The sequence below is a fragment of the Phyllostomus discolor genome, chromosome X, assembly GCF_004126475.2.
Source record: "Phyllostomus discolor isolate MPI-MPIP mPhyDis1 chromosome X, mPhyDis1.pri.v3, whole genome shotgun sequence".
Classification (NCBI taxonomy): domain Eukaryota; kingdom Metazoa; phylum Chordata; class Mammalia; order Chiroptera; family Phyllostomidae; genus Phyllostomus; species Phyllostomus discolor.
In genome coordinates this window covers 43,556,690-43,578,389 of record NC_050198.1, presented here as the reverse complement: position 1 = coordinate 43,578,389, position 21,700 = coordinate 43,556,690, and the positions used below count along the sequence as shown (strand labels likewise).

The following is a 21,700-nucleotide window of genomic DNA, read 5'->3' as shown; positions in this document are numbered from 1 at the left end:
CTTGAAAAATACAGTTCCTGGAGCACTCATTTGCCACTAAGAATAATCAGTTTAATTCTGTAATCCCATAATAGACGAGCATCTCCCAGTATATATTCTGTAAATACTCTACGCAATGGTAGTAATTGTTAATGGGGGGTATCAAAACTAAAATCCCAAGAATTTAGTCAAGGAAGTTGAAAATATGGTGCATTAAACCAATTAGATAGGTGTCTTAGAGCTTCTAATTTGCCTCCTGGATCTCCAAGAGAGGGATAGATTGCAGCATTTTCCTCATTTATTTGGACATGAAACCTTTCATTTTGAAGAACTGGTGTCCATGGGATGATATCCTTTGTTGCACTTACCACAGTTATAGTAGTAGAACATTAATTATGTTATTCTTTATATGCCTTCCTTTTTAGTCTCCAAACTCCATAAGGGAGGAGACTGGTTCCTTTTGCTCCCCATTTTATCTGTGTCTATTGCAATTCTGGGTGCACTTTCCCTGGCCCTCAAACAATACTTGTTGAATAAATGGATGAATGAACAAACAAACTGTGCTAGGCCAAACAACTATGACTCCCTATCAAAAACCTGTATTTAAAGTCCTTTACAATGTGTGCCAAGCCAAATGTTTTAGCCTTTCCTTCCATTGTTCTTTCTAACCAGTATTAGAATATGATTGTTCTTGGAAGGGTAACTGTATAATTTATCACCCAAACTGGGACATTTTGAGGTGGAAAGAGGATACCATCAAATAATTATGCCAGGATAACCCAAGCTTCGTGGTTCTTCATTGTTGCTGACTCTCAGCCTGCCTCCCACACTAGTGATTTTATGCTACTTGGAGCAGGTAATTTTATATGGAGTACGTACTCAATAAATATGACCTGACACTTCAACAATTTATATGGAACCATAAACTACCCCGAATAGCTGCTGCAATTTTGAGAAAGAAGAGTAAAGTAGGAGGGATCACAATACCTGACACTAAACTATACTACAAGGCCACTGTAATCAAAACTGCCTGGTACTGGCATAAAAACAGGCACATGGACCAATGGAACAGAACAGAGAGCCCAGAAATAAACCCAACTCTCTATGGTGAATTGATATTTGACAAAGGAAGCAGCAACATAAAATGGAATAAAAATAGCCTCTTCAACAAATGGTGTTGGGAGAACTGGACAGCTACGTACAAAAAAAAATGAAACTCGAGCACCAACTTACAACATATACAAAAATAGATTCAAGGTGGAAAAAAGACTTAAATATAAAGCGTGACACGATTAAAGTCCTAGAAGAGAACGTAGATATGAAAATCTCAGATATTTCACGCAGAAACTTTTTTACTGACTTGTCTCCTAGAGCAAGGGACATAAAGGAAAGAATAAACAAATGGGACCTCATCAAAATTAAAAGCTTCTGCACAGCTAAACAAAACAGTATCAAAATAAAAAGAGAACCAACTGTATGGGTAAACATATTTGCCAATGATACCTCAGACAAGGGTTTAATCTCCAAAATATATAAAGAACTTACACAACTCCACTCTAAGAAGACAAGTAACCCAATTAAAAAATGGGCAAAGGACTTGAACAGACACTTCTCCAAGGGGGACATTCAGAAAATCCAAAGACACATGAGACGATGCTCAATATCGCTAGCCATCAGAGAGATACAGATTAAAACCACAATGAGATACCACTTCACACCAGTCAGAATGGCCATCATAAACAAAGCAACAAACAACAAGTGTTGGAGAGGCTGTGGAGAAAGGGGGACCCTAGTGCACTGTTGGTGGGACTGCAGACTGGTACAACCACTATGGAAAGCAGTATGGAACTTCCTCAGAAAACTAAAAATGGATCTGCCTTTTGACCCGGAAATTCCACTGCTGGGACTCTATCCTAAGAATACTAAAACACCAATTCAAAAGAACCTATGCATCCCAATGTTCATAGCAGCACAATTTACAATAGCTAGGTGCTGGAAGCAACCTAGATGCCCATCAGTAAATGAATGGATCAAAAAACTATGGTACATTTACACAATGGAATTCTATGCAGCAGAAAGAAAGAAGGAGGTCCTACCCTTTGCAACAGCATGGATGGAGCTGGAAAGCATTATGCTAAGCGAAACAAGCCAGGCAGTGAAAGACAAATACCACATGATATCGCCTTTAACAGGAATCTAAACAACAAAACAAAACAAACAAACAAAAAAACTAGCAAAATATAACCAAAGACACTGAAATAGGGGATAGTCTGACAGTGACCAGAGGGGAGAGAAGAGGGAATTTCAGGGGGGAATGGGTAGGGTTTACAGGAACAAATTCGGAGGACACATGGACAAAAACTAGGGGTGGGGGGTAATGAGGGGGAAGGGCGGAGGGTTGGGTGGGTGGGCTGGAATGGGAGTAGGGGGGAGAAAACTGTACTTGAACAATGATTAAAATAAAAAAAATTAAAAAAAATGACCTGAAATTTATGCATGTACAATAGCAAGTTTAATGCTAATTTAAGACTTGCTGAAGATTTTGACATATTTTTTTTAATATTGAATTGAACTAGAGCCATATTTCAGTCCCCATTTCCTAAAATATAGTTCATAAGTTCATACTCCAGTGAATCAAAGTAACTAAGGTGTTATGACTTAATTGCCCTGTAAGAAGCCTGGGAAATGTGGGCTCTGTAGAAGTGTGCTCTCTGTAAGACTGGCCTTTCACCTCCCAAGGAAATAAATCAAAGAGAGCAAATCTCCGTACCAGTACTGGAGGAAGGTAGAAGTGATCAGACTGCAATCCTGGAGATAATGCATGTGTGAAGGAGAGTGTTAAGAATGTGTAGAGGGATTTTTTAGGGTTAAAGATGGAGGCTTTGCTCCAGGGAGTGTGATTCTCGGCTTCTGTGCAGGGAAGGGAATGTCACAGATCAGCGAAGGAACAGAGCAAGTGGCCTAGGTTACTGAAACATTTTTGAAAACAGGACATCAAAAATTATACCAGACATCGAAAAACCAGACAGTAAGGAGACTGCTTCAGGACAAAAGGGACCCAGGGATAAGCGCGGGGACCAGGGCGTTGCAATCCCCAGGCCTGGTGCTCCCAGGTCTGCCACAGGGCACCCGGGAGAACAGAGTTGGTGCACCCTCCCCAGACAATGGGGGTTGAGCAACACCAGGGGAGACCTTGTGGCTTGAAGGCACAGAGAGGGGAGTTGGACTGGGAGACAATCACGCAGGGGCTGCAAGCACCCACCCATAGCTCTGGGAGAAGTGAGTGCCTCCAGCCAGCAGGACCGGCGGGGGGGGGGGGGGCTTGGAAGTGCACCCGCACCCACAGCCCAGTGGGAGTGTGGATCGGTGGAAAACCCAGACCTCCCAGCCAAGAACAAGGAAAGGGTGCAGGTGTTCTCAGGTTTCTGGAGCCTGCGGTGCTGAACTGTGGAAGCGCGCGCCCAACAGGAATCCTGACTCTCGTGCTGTGAACCCAGAAGGGACAGGGCACTTAGTGCATTCCTAGAGCCCGAAACTCAAAAATTTGGTGGATGGGCGCACCCCTTTACAATCCCCAGAGATTGCACCGTGAATCCAGAAAAGTTGCGAGTGATTCCCAAGAATATAGTGTCTGCCATGGTGAAATTTGGGGGGAGGGCATGTCTTCTTGCAATCCCCGGAGCTTGCATCATTAAACCAAAAAGATGCAGGAGCCCTGTGGGGCCCTGGAGCCCTGGAGACCACGGCAGTGAGCTCCGGAGAGCATGCTCGGGAGGGCCCAGGGTCATGCAGGGGAAAGTCAGATTGGCTCTGGGGAGAGCACCCTGCTGGCCCTGGGGATAGTACCTGAGAGACTTACTGAGATTTGACTGGGAAGAGTGACAAGCATTTCAAACGCCCCTCAGCCTGCTGAAGCCAGCAAGACCAGAAAAACTGGTCTGCCTAGTTAGAATCCAACAAGAGGGGTTTCTGTTTGTTTTGTTTTGTTTTGTTTTGTTTTGTTTTGTTTTGGCTATTGTTGGTTGATTGATTTTATCTTGTGTTTTAAGTGAGTTTTGATTTTTTTAATTCTTATTATTTTTATATCTCTCAATACCTTATGTTTCTCTTCCATTCATCCCAGTATTATTCTTTCCACTCCAAATTTTCCTCTCCTGCACTCCATCTTCTGCTTTCCCCCCCTTTTTTTTAAGCTTGCAAGTTACTGCAAATTTGTATTATCTTTTTCTCACTTTTCTGACATTTTTTTTATTTTAACAGTATTTTGGTATTCTTTTTCTTTCTGTATAATCTTCTTTGCTTGACTGGTTATACTGTCATTTGATAGGTTCCCCCTAGTATCTCAGTCACAGTGTGTTGATAATTTCCTATCCTTCATCTGTGTTCCATTAATACACCTCTCAAGGTTCTATACTCCATATTCTTGTTATCTAGATCTCATCGATTCTGCCACAAGATTGTTGCTTTAGTATTACTGTAAATAAGGCCTAGTTCATACAATTGTAAATGCTACCCAACACGCCTCCCGGATCTCAGCCCACTTCACACTTTCCTGAATTATAGTATTGTGGGTGTTGCCTCTATTCTTTTACACACTACTCCTATTTACTAATCTTTATTCCAACCTACCTCAGAATCTGACCTCCCAGAGCCTCACAGCTTTCTAGATCCAACTAACAATCATTTTGTCCCCAATGAGAGTCTTATCTTCTTTCCATCCTTTCTAAAACATGGCTAGTGGGGTGGAAGATTGCGGTTAACACTATAAGTAGCCAAAGAATATCCCATCTCTTCTCTACTGGCTGCTAATGTAAATATCATAGTATACTGTCTTGCTGTCTTAACCCATTTTGCCTTACTCCACCAACTGATCACAAAAAAGAGTAGGGGGAAGTTGTGAACACCAGGATACACGAAGGAGACTGCAACACTGAATCTCACAGGTATTCTACCACAGAAGTTCACACCATAATCACAGGGAACCAGAACAGATCAATTTAAGAAACAGAGGCTAACAAGAAGAGTCCCATGAACAATGAGAAAACAAAGAAACAATCCCCAAATGAAGGGAAAGGAGTAAGCCTGAGAAAAAAATGCTAAATGAAATAGAGGCAACTCAACTATCGGATACTGAGTTCAAAACAACGATTATCAGGAAATTCAATGAGCTCACAATGAGCTACCAGAAACTAGAGGGAAGCTACAATGATCTCACTGCAAACTATATAAACATGAAAAAGGAAACAGAAACTCTCAATAAGGGCCAAGAGCAAATGAAGAATGCCATTTCTTAATTAAGGAACACAGGAGAAGGAATGAAAAGCAGGATTGATGAAGCAGAAGATCAGATTAGCGAGCTAGAGGTCAAAGTAGAAAAGAACACCCATAAAGAGCAAAAAAAAAAAAAAAAAAAGAAAAAGAAAAGAGGATCAGAAAGAATGAAGAGGGATTAAGAGAAATGCAAGACAATATGAAACATAATCATATCCATATAATAAGGATACCAGAAGGAGAAGAAGAGCAAGGGATAGAAAACCTATTTGAAAAAGTAATGAAGGAAACGTTCCCTAATTTGATGAGAAAAAAAAAAAAAATCACACGTATCCAGGAAACACAGATTCCCAATCAAGAGGAACCCAAAAAGGCCCACCTCAAGGCACATCATAATTAAAATGGCAAAATTTCAAGAAAAAGAGAGAATCTTAAAGTCAGCAAGGGAAAAACAGGAAGTAACATACAAGGGAGCCCCACTAAGGCTAACAGCTGACTTCTCAATGGAAACACTCCAAGCCAGAAGAGAATGGCAAGAAATATTCCCAGTAATGAGAACCAAAGGTCTGCGACCAAGGCTACTTTACCCAGCAAGGCTCTCAATCATAGAAGGCCAAATAAAAACCTTCCCAGACAAAACAAGTCTAAAAGAATACACCTCCACCAAACCAGCTCAGCAAGAGATTCTAAAGGGACAGCTTTAAGGAAAGGAAGGAAAAGAGAGAGGGGGGGGAGAGGGAAACACGTACATAAAAGACAATGAAGAAATACCTATCAATAATAACCTTAAATGTAAACGGATTAAATGCTCCAATCGAAACACACAGAATAGCTAAATGGATAAGAAAACATGACCCACACATATGCTGCCTACAAGGGACCCACATCAGGAAAAAAGACCAGCACAGGCTGAAAGTGAAGGGCTGAAAACAAATCTTCCAAGCAAATGGACAGGAAAACAAAAGCAAGGGCAGCAATACTCATCTCAGACAAGATAGACTTCCAAAAAAGGGCCATAAAGAGAGACCCAGAAGGTCACTTCATGGTACTCAATGCAAGGTTCCACCAAGAAGACATAAACATTGTAAATATATATGCACCCAACATAGGAGCACCCAAATACATAAAGAAAATCTTAGGGGACTTCAAGAAAGATACGGACAGCAACACAATTATTGTGGGGGATTTTAACACCCCACTATCAAAAATGGACAGATCTACCAAACAAAATATCAACAGAGATATTGTGGCATTGAACAATACCCTAGATGAAATGGACTTTACTGATATATACACAGCCCTCCATCCCAAAGAAACTAAAGACACATTCTTTTCAAATGTACACGGAACATTTTCAAAGACAGACCACATGATAGGAGACAAAACAAGCCACAAACATTTTGAGAAAATTGAAATCATACCAAGCATTTTCTCGGATCACAAGGGACTGAAGCTAGAAACCAATCCCAAAGAAAAAAACAAAAACCCCAAACACTCAAAATCATGGAGACTAAATAGCATGCTATTAAACAATGAATGGGTCATGAATGATATTAGGGAAGAAATCAAAACGTTTCTGGAAACAAACGAAAATGAACTCACAACAACCCAAAACTTATGGGACACAGCCATGGCAGTCCTGAGAGGGAACCTCATAGCAATACAGGTCCACCTAAAAAAGTTAGAAACACTCCAAACAAACAAGCTAGCCCTACATCTACAAGAACTCAAGGCACAACAACAAAGACAGCCCAGAGCAAGCAGAAGGAAGGAAATAACCAAGAACAGAGCAGAATTAAATGACATAGAGACTAAAAGCACAATTCTAAGGATCAATGAATCCAAGAGGTGGTTCTTTGAAAAAATAAACAAAATTGACAAGCCTTTAAGCAGACTCATCAAGAAAAAAAGAGAGAAGACCCAAATAAACACAATCAGAAATAAAAGAGGAGAGATTACAAGGGATACCACATAAATACAAAGGATTGTAAGAAATTACTACAAAGAACTCTATGCCAAGAAATTTGAAAAACTAGGTGAAATGGACAAATTTCTAGAAATATATAATTTTCCAAAACTCAATGAAAAAGAAGCAGAAAGCCTGAACAAACCAATAACAGCAAAATAAATTGAAGGAGTAATAAAAAAACTCCCAACACACAAAAGCCCTGGACCAGATGGTTTCACAGGAGAATTCGACAAAGCATTTAAGGAAGAGCTTACCCCTATCCTTCACAAACTATTCCAAAAAATCCAAAAAGTTGGGAGACTTCCAAACTCTTTTTATGAGGCGAGCATCATCCTAATTCCAAAACCACATAGAGACACAACAAAGAAAGCAAACTTCAGGCCAATATCACTGATAAACATTGACGCTAAAATCCTCAACAAAATACTGGCAAACTGCATCCAACAATACATTAAAAAGATCATACACCATGACCAAGTGTGATTTATTCCAGGGATGCAAGGATGGTACAGTATTCGCAAATCAGTAAATGTAATACATCACATAAACAAAAACACATACAAAAACCACATGATCATATAAATAGATGCAGAAAAAGCATTTGATAAGGTACAGTACCCATTTATGATAAAAACACTCAGCAAAGTGGGAATCGAGGGAGCATTCCTCAACATAATAAAGGCCATATATGAGAGACCTACAACCAACATCATACTCAATGGGCAAAAATTAAAAACTTTTCCACTAAGATCAAGAACAAGACAAGGCTGTCCACTTTCACCACTTTTATTCAATATAGTACTGGAAGTGTTAGCCACAGCTATCAGACAACAAAAAGAAATAAAAGGCATCCAAATCAGAAAGGAGGAAACAAAACTGTCACTGTTCGCAGATGACATGATAGTGTACATAGAATATCCTATAGATTCCATCAAAAAACTGCTTGACCTAATAAATGAATTTGGCAAATCAGAGGGATACAAAGTCAATATCCAGAAATCAAAGGCATTTCTGTACACCAACAATGAAACAGCAGAAGCAGAAATCAAGAAAAAAAATCCCATTTGAAATAGCAAAAAGAAAAATAAAATATCTAGGAATAAACCTAACCAAAGAGGTAAAAGGCCTGTATTCAGAAACCTACATAACACTCAGGAACGAAATTAAGGAAGACACTAACAAGTGGAAACATATACCATGTTCATGGATTGGAAGAATTAATATAATCAAAGTGTCCTTACTACCAAAAGCAATTTACACATTCAATGCTACTAAAGTACCAATGGCTTATTTCACAGACATAGAACAAACACTTCAAAAATTTCTAGGGAATCATAAACACCACCAAATAGCTGCTGCAATTTTGAGAAAGAAGAGTAAAATAGAAGGGATCACAATACCTGACACTAAACTATAGTACAAGGCCACTGTAATCAAAACAGCCTGGTACTGGCATAGAAACAGGCACATGGACCAATTGAAGAGAAGAGAGAGCCCAGAAATAAACCCAAGTCTCTATGGTCAATTTATATTTGACAAAGGAGGAAGCAACATAAAACGGAGAAAAAATAGCCTCTTCAACAAATGGTGTTGGGAGAACTGGACAGCTGCGTGCAAAAAAAAAAAAAAAAAAAAAAAAAAAAAGAAACTCAAGCACCAACTTACACCTTATACAAAAATAAATTCAAGGTGGATAAAAGACTTGAATATAAAATGTGACACCATTAAACTCCTAGAGGAGAATGTAAGTAGGAAAATCTCAGATATTTGATGCAGAAATATTTTTACTGACATGTCCCCTAGAGCAAGGGAAATAGAGGAAAGAATAAACAAATTGGACCTCATCTAAATAAAAAGCTTCTTCACGGATAAAGAAAACAGTACCAAAATAAAAGAAAACCAAGAAAAAAATAAAAATAAAAATAAAAGGAGAACCAACTGTATAGGAAAATATATTTGCCAATGATACCTCAGACAAGGGTTTAATCTCCAAAATATATAAAGAACTTACACGACTACACTCCAAGAAGACAAGGAACCCAATTAAAAAATGGGCAAAGGACTTGAACAGACACTTCTCCAAGGGGGACATTCAGAAAATCCAAAGACACATGAAACAATGTTCAATATCCCTAGCTATCAGAGAGACAAAAATTAAAACCATAATGAGATACCACTTCACACCAGTCAGAATGGCCATCATAAGCAAAGCAATGAACAACAAGTGTTGCAGGGTTTGTGGAGAAAAGGGGACCCTAGTGCACTGTTGGTGGGACTGCAGACTGGTACAACCACTATGGAAAGCAGTATGGAACTTCCTCAGAAAACTAAAAATGGATCTGCCTTTTGACCCGGAAATTCCACTGCTGGGACTCTATCCTAAGAACACTAAAACACCAATACAAAAGAACCTTTGCACCCCGATGTTCATAGCTGCACAATTTATAATAGCTAGGTGCTGGAAGCAACCTAGATGCCCATCAGTAAATGAATGGATCAAAAAACTATGGTACATTTACACAATGGAATTCTATGCAGCAGAAAGAAAGAAGGAGCTCCTACCCTTTGCAGCAGCTTGTGTGGAGCTGGAAAGCATTATGCTAAGTGAAACAAGCCAGGCAGTGAAAGACAAATACCATATGATCTCACCTTTAACAGGAACCTAAACAACAAAATGAAGAAACAAGCGAAATATACCCAAAGACGCTGAAATAGAGGACAGGCTGACAGTGACCAGAGGGGAGAGAAGACAGAATTTCAGGAGAGAATGGGAAGGGTTTACAGGAACAAATTTAAAGGACACATGGACAAAAACTAGAGGGAGGGTGGTAATGGGAGGGAAGTGGGGAGGGTTGGGTGGGGGGCCTGGAATGGGAGTAAAAGGAAGAAAACTGTACTTGAACAATGATTAAAATAAAAAAAGAATAATAGAAAAAAGAATGTGTGGAGGATGCTCATAAATGGCATAGGTTACATCAGGCCCAGAAGACCTTTCTCCAGGTGGTTGTCGAACTTGTAAGACTCTTGTCATGCAGTTTTATACCCGGTGTCTTACTTTGGTGTTTGGCTTCTTGCTTTCATTGTGGAGCCCCTGTAGGAAAGAACCACCTGCCAGACATGGAGTAAATACTCAGTACTTTTCTGCTAGTTGATTGAATTTTGATTGATTAGGAAAGTATAGCACTGGGAAAGATGGCTTATAGGATTAATTTTGTATATTTGTGAGAGTCTCTCTAAATCTAAGGCAAGCATGCAATTTACATATGAGTTTTAGCCTTAGTGTTTTGAATAACATTTGTAGGCATCTGGTTGGACTCATAAAATCAAAGAGAACTTAATGTAATTATGGAAGTATTTTATATAGGTCTCATCTTTTAAAAATATGGGATTATGAGTAACATGCCAAACTATATAAGACAGCCAAAGAAGTCTTAATGATCAGGAAGCTGAACTTCTTTGGATAGATGAGCAAAGTGAAGCCTGGCAATGGGGGAGGATGGCTTGGCATCCCACAGCAAATCAGTGACAGAATAAGTCACTCTCTTTCTACACCTTGCACTGTAGTCTTACTGCTTCATTAAAGTAAAATAAAGTTGGCCATTTGCATATTCTTACTGCTTTGTATTTAATAGGGAAAAACCTCATTGATAACTGTATTTACTTTCTTTACAATTTTTCTCACAGAGTAAAAATATTATTCAATAAGCTTCTCAGAAAGTAACTAGATTGTGCTTAATTTTTCTTCTGTATCTTTTGTTTTAGGTAAGCCTTCCCAGTGATCCAAGCTTTGTTGAGGAAATCATGCAGGTGAGTTTAAACTCCTATTTCTGTGCCTTTTAATAATAAAGCAATCTATCTGTTTAAACTGCTTAAAGTAAGTATTGTTCTGTTTCTGGGAGTATAACTTCAAGACCCTTCTGCTTATACCTCCTGTCTCGTTTCTTACCTGTCATCTCCCCTCCTTGAATTAAGCTAGTCTCCTAATCTCACCAAGCTTCAGTCCTGCTCTTACATACTTATGGGTCTTTCATTTGGGGTATGGATGGACCACCTTTTAAAGGAAACTTCCCCCATTCTAATATCCTACCCTAAATTTTTGCCTTATGCTTTCTGTGATCTCAAGTCAACTTCATTGTTGCTTCCCACTACCTTGTTGATAGCAAATGGTTATGGAAATTGTAGCCTATAATGAGGAGTTGAGATATGGAAGCATGGATTGGAGAAGAGGAGAGAAAAGGGTGATGTCAAGTTGTAGGAAATGATACTGAAGTGGTGAATTTGTGCACGAGAATAACATGGAGAAAGCACACATTTACAAAAGGTGGCAATGACCTCTCCCAAAAATGAATGATTAACCAAAGGGAAATACCAAAGCCAAGCCAGAAAAATGAATTTTCTCTAGCTTTTGGAATCATAAGACAATGTGGTACATGAAAAGAAAAAATCATGGGAGAGAGCTCCAGTCTTGCCTCTACCATTTGTCATTTCTATGATTTGGACAAATGGGTTAATCTTTCCGAATTTCTCTTCCTTGTCTGTAAAAGAGGACAATGATACCTGTTTTAACTCCCTTATAAACTGCCAAGTAGTAAATGCTTGTTATTTTGATAAATGATGACCACTGTGGCCATGAGAAAACCATGCAGGCTTTCCATTGGGGAAAGAAAACAATCTCTGTGCCAGTTAAAATTCTGCACCCCTTTCCTCACTTACCAAAGTCATTCCAGCTCCCCCTGAAACTCCTCCTGGTAAGTGCCTTCTTAGCAGCCCAGTGTGTGAAGCAAACCCTGTGAAAACACAACCAATCTAAAAATAATAATCAGAAAGCTATTTGCTATCAAATTGAATAGCCATATGATTTTACCTTTTGTGAATATTTATGTATCTTTTCAGCTCTAAGATATTGTTATTGACTGTTAAAAATAAGTCCCATCACCCTGGTCAGAGATAAGACTATCTGAATTAGGTATATACTGGCTACTTTTGTAAGATAAGAGGCCCAGGAACCTCTTAGTCATCTCTCCCTTGGGCCCAGTGGTCTGGGTGTGGGTTTGGTGATTGGTGTGAAATACACAAATACGATGTACTCTAGGAACCCAGTTGCTTGCTTTTTCCATTGGGTGGAGAAATATCAGATATACCAAATATACCAAATCCTTACCAGTGTGTTGACTGCCTTCCTTAAAGAAATATCTTACCCTGGTTTCTACAGTGGTCCTATTTTTCCAAATGATGTCAGTGGTCTTTTATCAATTTTCAAAAGAATGCCACACCCATTTCAAAATCACCACCTAATTTGTCACAATTAAAATCTCTACTTAAGAGTAGCCTGGCACAGGTGCCTAGGTGGCTCACACAGTGAATAAGTGAAGGTAGAAGGTGAACACCTGTCAGGAGCTCACAACTCCAGTCTGCTGGGGAAGTCACTTATAGAAATTATGGAATGTCACTTAAACATGGAAATAAAAGAAGCAGGTTGCCTTAGTAAGCTTGTAAAACTTAGCACCCTATGGAGAGTAACAAAAGTTCTTTTGTTGTTCTTACAAGAAAGCCTATGGAAATGTCTTCTATTTTTAGGGGGCTATAGACTATATATAATTCTTTTTTTCCACCAACACCCTTAATGTGTGAGCTTCTTTTATTGAAAAATAACATGTTTCATTTGCCATGCTTAAAATAGAAAGAAGTGGAAGGGTTAAGTCAAGGAATTTGTATAAAGGACCTATGGACAAAAACAACAGGGGAAAGGATTGCATGTGGAAAGTGGGAATGGGTAGGGCAAGAGACAGTAATGGGGGGGGAAATGGGGACAGCTGTAATTGAACAACAATAAAAAAAGAAAATGTACAAAAATAAGCTTTCCGAAATGTATGTCCCAAATTTTATTGCTAATTCTTAAATTCTTATAGACAACATTATATATCACAACAGAGCTCTTGCTGTATGCATATTTTTGTTATCACATGTTCGTGTTCCTATTTGCTTGAGGGCCTTGGACACCTTTGGATGGTTCCACAGTATGTTTCTTCATCATCTTGCTCCCCATATGCCTCCTTCTTTGAGGAAGCACCTTTCTCTTTCTCTCCAACTATCTCTGACCCCTTCAGTGCTTTTCAAACTAAGCAGAGTCAAGAGTAAGTGAGGTCATCTTCTCTTCCTTACTGAAGTGGAGCTATGCAGAGGAAGGAGCCCAGGGACAGAAACAACTAGCCTCCAGTTGTTTGTGATGTTCTTTCACTTCCTAGCTGTGTGGCTTTTTAGTCTTTTCAACTAGAAAGTTGGGGAGTAATTATTTACCCACCACCCAACTGCAGTGAATGCATACGCTGTTTGTATATATACCATGGGGATCTCAGTATGTTTGCTCTTCCAACTTTCCCAAACTCCCTGATCCACCCCCTTCTTTTCCTCTACAGCACTGCAGACAAATGCACACAAACCTACTTTATCTCACATAGGGCTGGACTTCTTTTATTAACCAAAGGCAACACAAAGGACCTCTACCCCACTCTCAGCCCCTCAGTAGCCAGGCGATGGAACTACTTTTGCCTAATCCATTTCATTTTGACTCCTTTCTCCAAAATGCTGTTCAAATTCAAACTAGCTCACTTCCTTGGAAAGTTTCTCTCACCATTTCTCTGATAATGGGCTCAACTTCGTTTCAGACCAGTACTTCCAACTTTCTTTGTTTGCTTGCACTCATGGTTCTCATACTAGTCTGGTTCTCACACTAGTCTGTAGCCCATCTTGTCTGTCTTTCTAGGGCTCATTTGACCTGGTATGGCAACCTTATTCCCCTATAGCACATGACTGCCTTTCAGAATATGTGAACCTTGTTATCTTATCTTGATCATAATATACATGGTAGTTCCTTATTATTTCTGGAAGTTGAATCCCAAAAAGGTTATAAATGACTTGCAATCAAGGGTGAGGCTAGTATAAAGCAAAGAAAAAATGTAACCTTATCTTTGGTTTACACTACACCTGACTTTTAACCACACTATCACAAACCTACGGAAAGAATAATTTGAATTATAAAAAATAAACTATTTAAACTGTACTTCTAGGAAATATATACAAAGGAAATGAAAACACTAACCTGAAAAAAATCTGCACTCCCACATTCAAAGCAGCATTATTCAAAATAGCCAAGATATGGAAATAACCTAAGTGTCCACTGATGGATGAGTGGATAAAGTTGTGGTATGTGTGTTTATATATACACAACAGAATACTATTCAGCCATAAAAAATAAGGAAATCCTATTCATTTGTGACAATATGGATGGACCTTGAAGAAGACAAATACTATATGATCTCACCTATATTTGGAATCTAAAAAGAACAAAGCCATTGAAAAAGAAATTAGACTTTCATTTACCAAAGGCAAAGGTAAGGGGAAGGGAAATTAGAGATAGGTGGTCAAAAGCACTAGGGATGTTATGTAGAATATGACTACCAAAGTGACCATTACCATATGGTATATAGGAAAATTGTTAAGAGAGTAAATATTATGAGCTCTCATCACAGGAAGACTTTTTTTCCTTTTTTATTTCTCATCTTTTCACTGTATTTATATGAGAAGAGGGACGTTAGCTGAACCTATTGTGGTAATCATTTCACAATATATAAAAATCAAACTATTATGCTGTACTCCTTGTACTTACACAGTGATGTATGTCAATTGTTTACCTGAATCTATCCTCAATTCACAAGTTACAGTCCACTTTATAATTTACATCATAATGGAATAAAGCAACAGTTCATTTCACCATTTGTTGTTTCCTTAATTTGTACAAATTCAATTATGTCAAAATAACTTCAAGCAGTTTTCAAACAAACCTGAACTTACCAATCTACAGCACCTTTCTGGAAAAATGTCATTTTCCCACAGAATAGTTGCATAAATTCAGTTGTTTTTACTACTTGACAAAAACATTATTGCTTATTATAAATTTTACAAATCATAAACTTCAAGGTAGCAACCTGGTCAATGCAGCCCCATGTGTGCACCTGCTTTTGTCAGCATGCCATTTTTCTCTTGAAAGTCAAGTTACCTTCAAGTACAAACAGAAATGAAAAATAATAATCCTGGCCCGAGTGATGGCATTTTGCAGTCACAATTCATCACCTGAGGGATTCATAAGCTGCTTGTATGTAATAATATGTGCAGCAGCAGAAGCTTTTCTGAATAACATGGGGTTTTATGGGTCTTCAAGTAATCATTTCTGGAAGAGTTAAGCCAAGGAGAACAGCATGTACTAAATGGATGGATGTTCAATGATTATTAGTTTTGCAGTTGTATGATTTATTTATTCCTAGTAACAATTTGCTTTAAAATATCAACAAAGTAACAATTAAATCCTTTCTAGAGTAAAAAATGCACTTATAGTGCTTCTCGTAGATTTGACCTTGAACAGGCGTGTTTCCTACCAAAGTACTTTCAATAGCTGATAATTTCATAGGCAAACATCTGTAACAGCAACTCACTGTTTATGAGGGATATCGAATTTGCTAGCCAAGATTTTGGCAGCTTGATATGATAAACTATTGTCTCACAGATCTCTCCCTACCTATAGGTCAGGTTGGTAATCACTGATGTGGGCACTTCTTATTGATTACATTATCTGTGTTTACAGCATTATAAAGTATGGCAATTCTACTAAGCTCTGTGTTTAAGTTTATAGTTTCAGCATGAAAAAAACTTACTAAATAATTTCAGAATGACTGCATAGTACCTGCTATTTTTTTTTTTTTTTTTACTTTTAAAGAGGAAAAAATGAAAAGGCACATCTTAACAGTGGGAAAAATGTGCCAGGAAGCAAAATTGGTCAGATAATTATATTGGAAAGAAAGTTTGATTACATTATCATAACTATGAAGCATAATCAAATACCTTTCAGTACAATTTATTTGATAAGTGTAACCAATAATTTGGCAATAGATTTTATATTCTGTCAAATTAATGTATAAATAATGTTCAAATTGGAATCATACAAACAATTTTCTATATAGTTGTCTTCAATACTAATACTTCTGGAATGTTTCAAAAAGCATCTCTCTTATACTGGGGTGAACTTTTAAAATTATAGTTCCCTGAACTAGTAATATAGTATTCCATCCAAGAAAGGCAAAAAGTGTTAAATATAATTTAGACTATAATTAATGTTAACAATGATGAAGTCAAATGAAATAAGTAATGATTGTACTCTGCTATTATGATGACTAGATCTTACCTAATATCATTGGGAAATATGTAAAATTGTCAGTAGACGAAAATGCCCTTGGCTGGGTAAATTATGTGGAGTATTGCTGTTTCTGAAGCTAATCCAAAGCACTAATGGGCCTAATATGTAGTATATATATGTGAGGTGAGCTAGTTATGGAACCAAATTAGCCCATAAGAGATATTACCCATTATTTGCCTCCCCATAATCATTTCCTGTCTTCTCAAACACAAATCAACTTAGAAAGATGCTAAATTTAATTATAACAATTATTATGTGAACAATATAGGTTAGCCATCCTGTGTGCTTCCAAATTCACTTAAAGATTGTCAGTTTAAATATTTTCATCTGGAATCTGGGGATTTACATCTAATATATGATGTGAATTTTATTTTTAATTATATTTTATTGTTCATGCTATTACAGTTGTACCAATTTCCCCCGTTTTTCCTCCTACACCCAGCACCCCCAACACCCTCAGGCAATCTTCACACCATTGTCAATGTCCATGGGTCATGCATATATGTTCTTTGGCCATTTTATCCCCTATTCTATACTTTATATTCCCATGAATATTCTGTAACTATGAATTTTTACTTCTTAATCCCTTCACCTTTTTCACTCACAAACCCCCTCCCTGGCCACTCTCCCATCTGGCAACCATCAAAATGTTCTCTGTATCTATGATTCGCTGCTGTTCTACTTGTTTGTTTATTTTGTTTTTCGGTTCAATTGTTGATAGATATGTATTTTTTGCCATTTTATTGTTCATAATTTTGATTTTCTTCTTCTTAAAGAAGACCCTTTAATAATTTCATATAATAATGGCTTGGCAGTGATGAAGTCCTTTAACTTTTTCTTGTTTGTGAAGCTCTTTATCTGTTCTTTCATTCTAATGATAGCTTTGCTAGGTAGAGTAATCTTGGTTATATGTCCTTGCTTTCTATCACTTTAAATATTTCTTGTCAATCCTTTCCAGCCTGCAAAGTTTATTTTGAGAAATCAGCTGAAAGTCTTATGGGGACTCCTTTGTAGATTTTTCTCTTGCTGCTTTTAAGATTTTTCTCTTTGTATTTAACCTTTGGAATTTTAATTATGATGTGTCTTGGTGTGGGCCTCTTTGGGTTCTTCTTGTTTGGGACTCTCTGTGCTTCCTGGACTTGTATGTCTATTTCCTTCACTGAATTAAGGAAGTTTTCTGTCATTATTTTTTCAAATAGGTTTCCAATTTCTTGTTCTCTCTCTCTTCTCTTCCCAACATCCCAATGACGTGAAAATTGGTACACTTGAGTTTGTCTCAGAGGCTCCTTATACTGTCCTCATTTTTTAATTCTTTTTTCTTTTTGTTGTTCTTATTGGTTGTTTTTGTTTCACTGGTTTGATTCTCAGCTTCATCCATTCTACTGTTGATTCCTTGCAAATGATTATTTATTTTAATTAGCATACCCTTTGTTTCTGACTGGATCTTTTTTATTCTGTTGAAGTCCTTACTACATTCATTGAGCATTCTTATAACCAGTGTTTTGAGCTCTGCATCTAGTAGCTTGCTTATCTCCATTTTGTTTAGTTCTTTTTCTAGGTTTTTGTTCTGTTCTCTCGTTTGGGCCATGTTTCTTTGTCTCCTCATTTTGGCATCCTCCTGGTATTTGTTTCTGTGTATTAGGTAAAGTTTCTCCCAGGCTTTGTAGAGTGGCCTAATGTAATAGATATCCTGTAGGCTCCAGTGGCACAGCCTCTCCTATTACCAAGCTGGGTACTCAAGGTGAACACACTGTATGGGCTGTGCACACCCTCCTGTTGTAGTTGAGCCTTGATCACTGTTGGCACGTCCAAGGTCAGCCACTGCTGAACGTACTCTGCATTTATTTAACCTTTGTAATAAGAGTCACACAGCAGAACTTACTCTGAAGATGGCTTCAACTTGTGCTGGGCTTGGAGGTGCCCAGGCAAGGCCAAGCTGCGAATCAAGGCTGGCTTGCTGCTAGTGCTGGGACTGGAGCAACTTAGTGAGAGGTACAGGGCTCCCTGAAGTCAGATGTTCCTTGTTTGAGAGAGTTTAGGAAAACCTGAAGCATGGGACAAGACAAGCCATTCTTATGGAATAGCCACTGGACACAGCTTGGGTTGGCCTGAAATTTGGGTGGAGCAAGGCTTCTGGGAATCACCTGGGTGGGGCAGTAATAGCCAGGCTGATGGAGTCTCAGATATGGTAACTGCTGCTGACTCTGTGTGGGGAGGGTTCAGAAAAGAAACAATGGTCTCTGCTATCACTTCTGTCTGGGAGAGAGATGCTCCTTAGCTCTTGCCATGATACCAGATAATGTACTTCCTCCCCATATGTCTCTGATGCCTTTCACTTTGCTGTCCCCTGCTGGAGTCCAGCTCCAGCAGGTCTAGGGATTCACAATGGATGGATGGCATCGGCGAAGGAATGACACGAGAGGTGCAATTTCAAGCTCAGTGGCCAGGCATCTCTGCCTGGGCTCTTGAGTTTTTTATTTTTATACAGTTGGGTGTGTACATGTGGCATGTGTGAAAGCAATAAAAAATGAGGTTTTTAAAGCATATTTGCTTTATCTTTATTCTGCAGAAAATAGGAAGCAGCTATCTATTGTATACGATTGTGCAAGCTTTTAGCTCCTAATCGTTGCAATTAATCAGTAACACATTTTACCACATTATATAACACCTTAATTTCTTAAAGCTTAACTTAATTTTAATATATATATTTTAAAGTTGCAAGCTGGGCACGTAGCTGGGCACATGACTTTTTTAGCTCACTGGCAAAGGCCATGCAGAAGGCTTTCGTGGTCAATGTGGTTAGTACCTGTCTCTCACTTCTCACTTCAGCACCAGAACCCTGTCATCTTTTGCCAGTAATCTTTATTTTGCTCAGTCCATTCAGCTGCCTGCCATTTACCTTGGTGTTGATGTATTTTTATTATTTGTTTCTATCTTTGATGTCTGACTTTTTAGGCAATAAACACCATGAGGGTCCTGATGGCTTAAGCATTCATAGAAAAGGAGTGTATAATAATCTTTCCAATGCCCACTCTTTGAACTCTCTAACCCGCTTAGGAGGACACTCTGGTGGGGAGTCACTCTCCAATGAGCTGTCATTTTCTTGCTTACTTTCAAAGAACTGTATTTCTTCTGTGGAATTGCCATTTGTCCCAGTCCCATGGTAAATCACATAGACCCTAAGCACGTGCAGTAATACAATGATTAAGCAGAGGAGTGCCAAGTACTTTCCCCTGCCGTGTCTGCTGTGCAGACATTCGGCTCCCTCTGTGACTGTGTCAGACAGCAGGGCTGGGTTGGCTCTCCGCAGTCCCCCACACTGGAGCCTAGAGGGAATGACCCTGAGTAAGTCTGTGCATGGGTCCTTTAAGAAGATCTGCTAGGGATTTCAGCAATTTCTGTTTTCCACAGTCTCAGTCTCTGCAGGATTTTATAGGTAGGAGTTATGGTGACTTCTTTTCCTGGCACTGGAACCCTGGGCTGGGGGGACTGGTATGTGACTAGAGCCCTTCACTCCTGAGATAGCCCTCCCTATTTTTATCTGTCACATGTGGGTGTGGAACCAGCCTGTTCCACATTTCTGCCCCTCCTACTAGTCTCAATGTGGCTTTTACTTTAATTCCATAGTTGTAGGACTTCCATTCAGCTTGATTTCTGATGTTTCTGAATGATGGTTGTTCTACAGTTTAGTTGTAATTTTGATGTGATTCCACGAGGAAGCAAGTGCCACATTTACCTATGATGCCATTTTGATCATGATGTGAATTTTGAATGATTAAACAGATGTCATTGGGAAAATGAGTAATGTGAGTAATTAGGTGACTGGCCTAATGAATCATGGGAATCTGTAAAATATGGAAACATGCCAGAGAAGAGATGATGTCAAAGACCATTAACTTAGCAACTTAACATTTAGCTGCCCAGGCAGTGAGCAAGAGTAGCCCCTTTAAAATCTGAGTAAATATACGAGTCCCTATATATCTCACGTGTGCTATAAAGATGTCTGTTCTATGTCAATGTGTTCCTCTTTGTGAATATGGTGATTTATTATTTTCTATTGAATTGAATGAAATCAGGTGAGAATTAAAGCCATGCATAATATTAACACCTACTTTCTGTATCTTGGTTGTACAGAGAGGGAAACAAAACAATATATTCATTTGCAAAAACCACTATGCTTATCTGAAAGAATTAATAGCTTCCAATTGTTGTTTAAGAAGTAGCCTTTTATCCTGCCTGTGCTTGTATGATTGAGTTGGGGAAAAATAGATAATACAAGTACCATAATAACCATTCCATTTGAATCTGTGTAAAGGTAAAACAGAATCTCTGGAAAATGTATTGAGGAAGTAGCCTCTCAAAGTCAATTTGGTAGGCATCTTCCACTTTTGAAATGAAAGATAAAGCAAGGCCTGTTCCTTATCTTGTTAATCACCAAACACACCAGGGAGAATGAGAAAAAGAGGTGTTAGCTCTGTAATCGATCTAACTAGAAGACATCCATAAGTCTAAATTACAAATTATTTTGTGAAGGTCAAACAGGGAAAAATCCAAGAGATGGTTCTCATAGTAATGAATCTGGGGCATAGTTGATGAAGCACAGATTTGCAGGATATGGGGCACAGCATGAAAAGCAAAAACAATATTGCAGTAATCAGAATGAGTGTGAATGTTTGTGATGTGAGTTCCCATGGACCAAGTCTGGACACACATATCTTGAGAATGTGAAAGGCAGAATTAAATGAGAAATTGAATAAACTAATTCACATTTGTGGAAATCAGTTTGTTTCTCAAGCAAAATGAAAGAGTTGAGATGCTGCTTTGTGAGAAGTCTGCAGGGCTTATGTCTTTTGATAAGATAGAAGTAAAGGTCAAAGCAATTGTCACACACCTGGTGTTCAGAAGAGATTCTTGCTGGTCTTAGATGAAGCTATAAACCCCACTGCCACCAAAAAATAATCCTCCAAATAACTGGTCCAGAAAGAACTCTTATCATTAAAAAATTAGTAATAATCAAAAAAGGAATCATCATAAGAGCTATGCAAAACTACACACACAAAAAAGCATATGAGAAAAACATAGCAGGAAAAAGTATTGCTAGGGAACAAATTAAAGCTATTACCAATGTAGTTGCATTAATTGTTTTTAAAAAGCAATTTTACCTGAAAAACAAGAGCCAAAGAGCTAAGAGGTGCTATTTAAAAAGTAGATAAATCAAGACCTGAAAAATGTAT

At 38.4% G+C, this 21,700-nt stretch overlaps 1 protein-coding gene across 1 annotated transcript in view; it reads left to right on the top strand.

Annotated features, from left to right (window-relative positions):
• The window catches only part of AFF2 (AF4/FMR2 family member 2), a 587,647-nt gene that overhangs the window by 222,692 nt on the left and 343,255 nt on the right, over nt 1-21,700 (top strand). Inside the window, exon 4 of the mRNA XM_028523486.2 lies at nt 10,982-11,026. Coding sequence (XP_028379287.1) covers nt 10,982-11,026 — 45 coding nt within the window. The remainder of the gene's footprint in view (nt 1-10,981; nt 11,027-21,700) is intronic.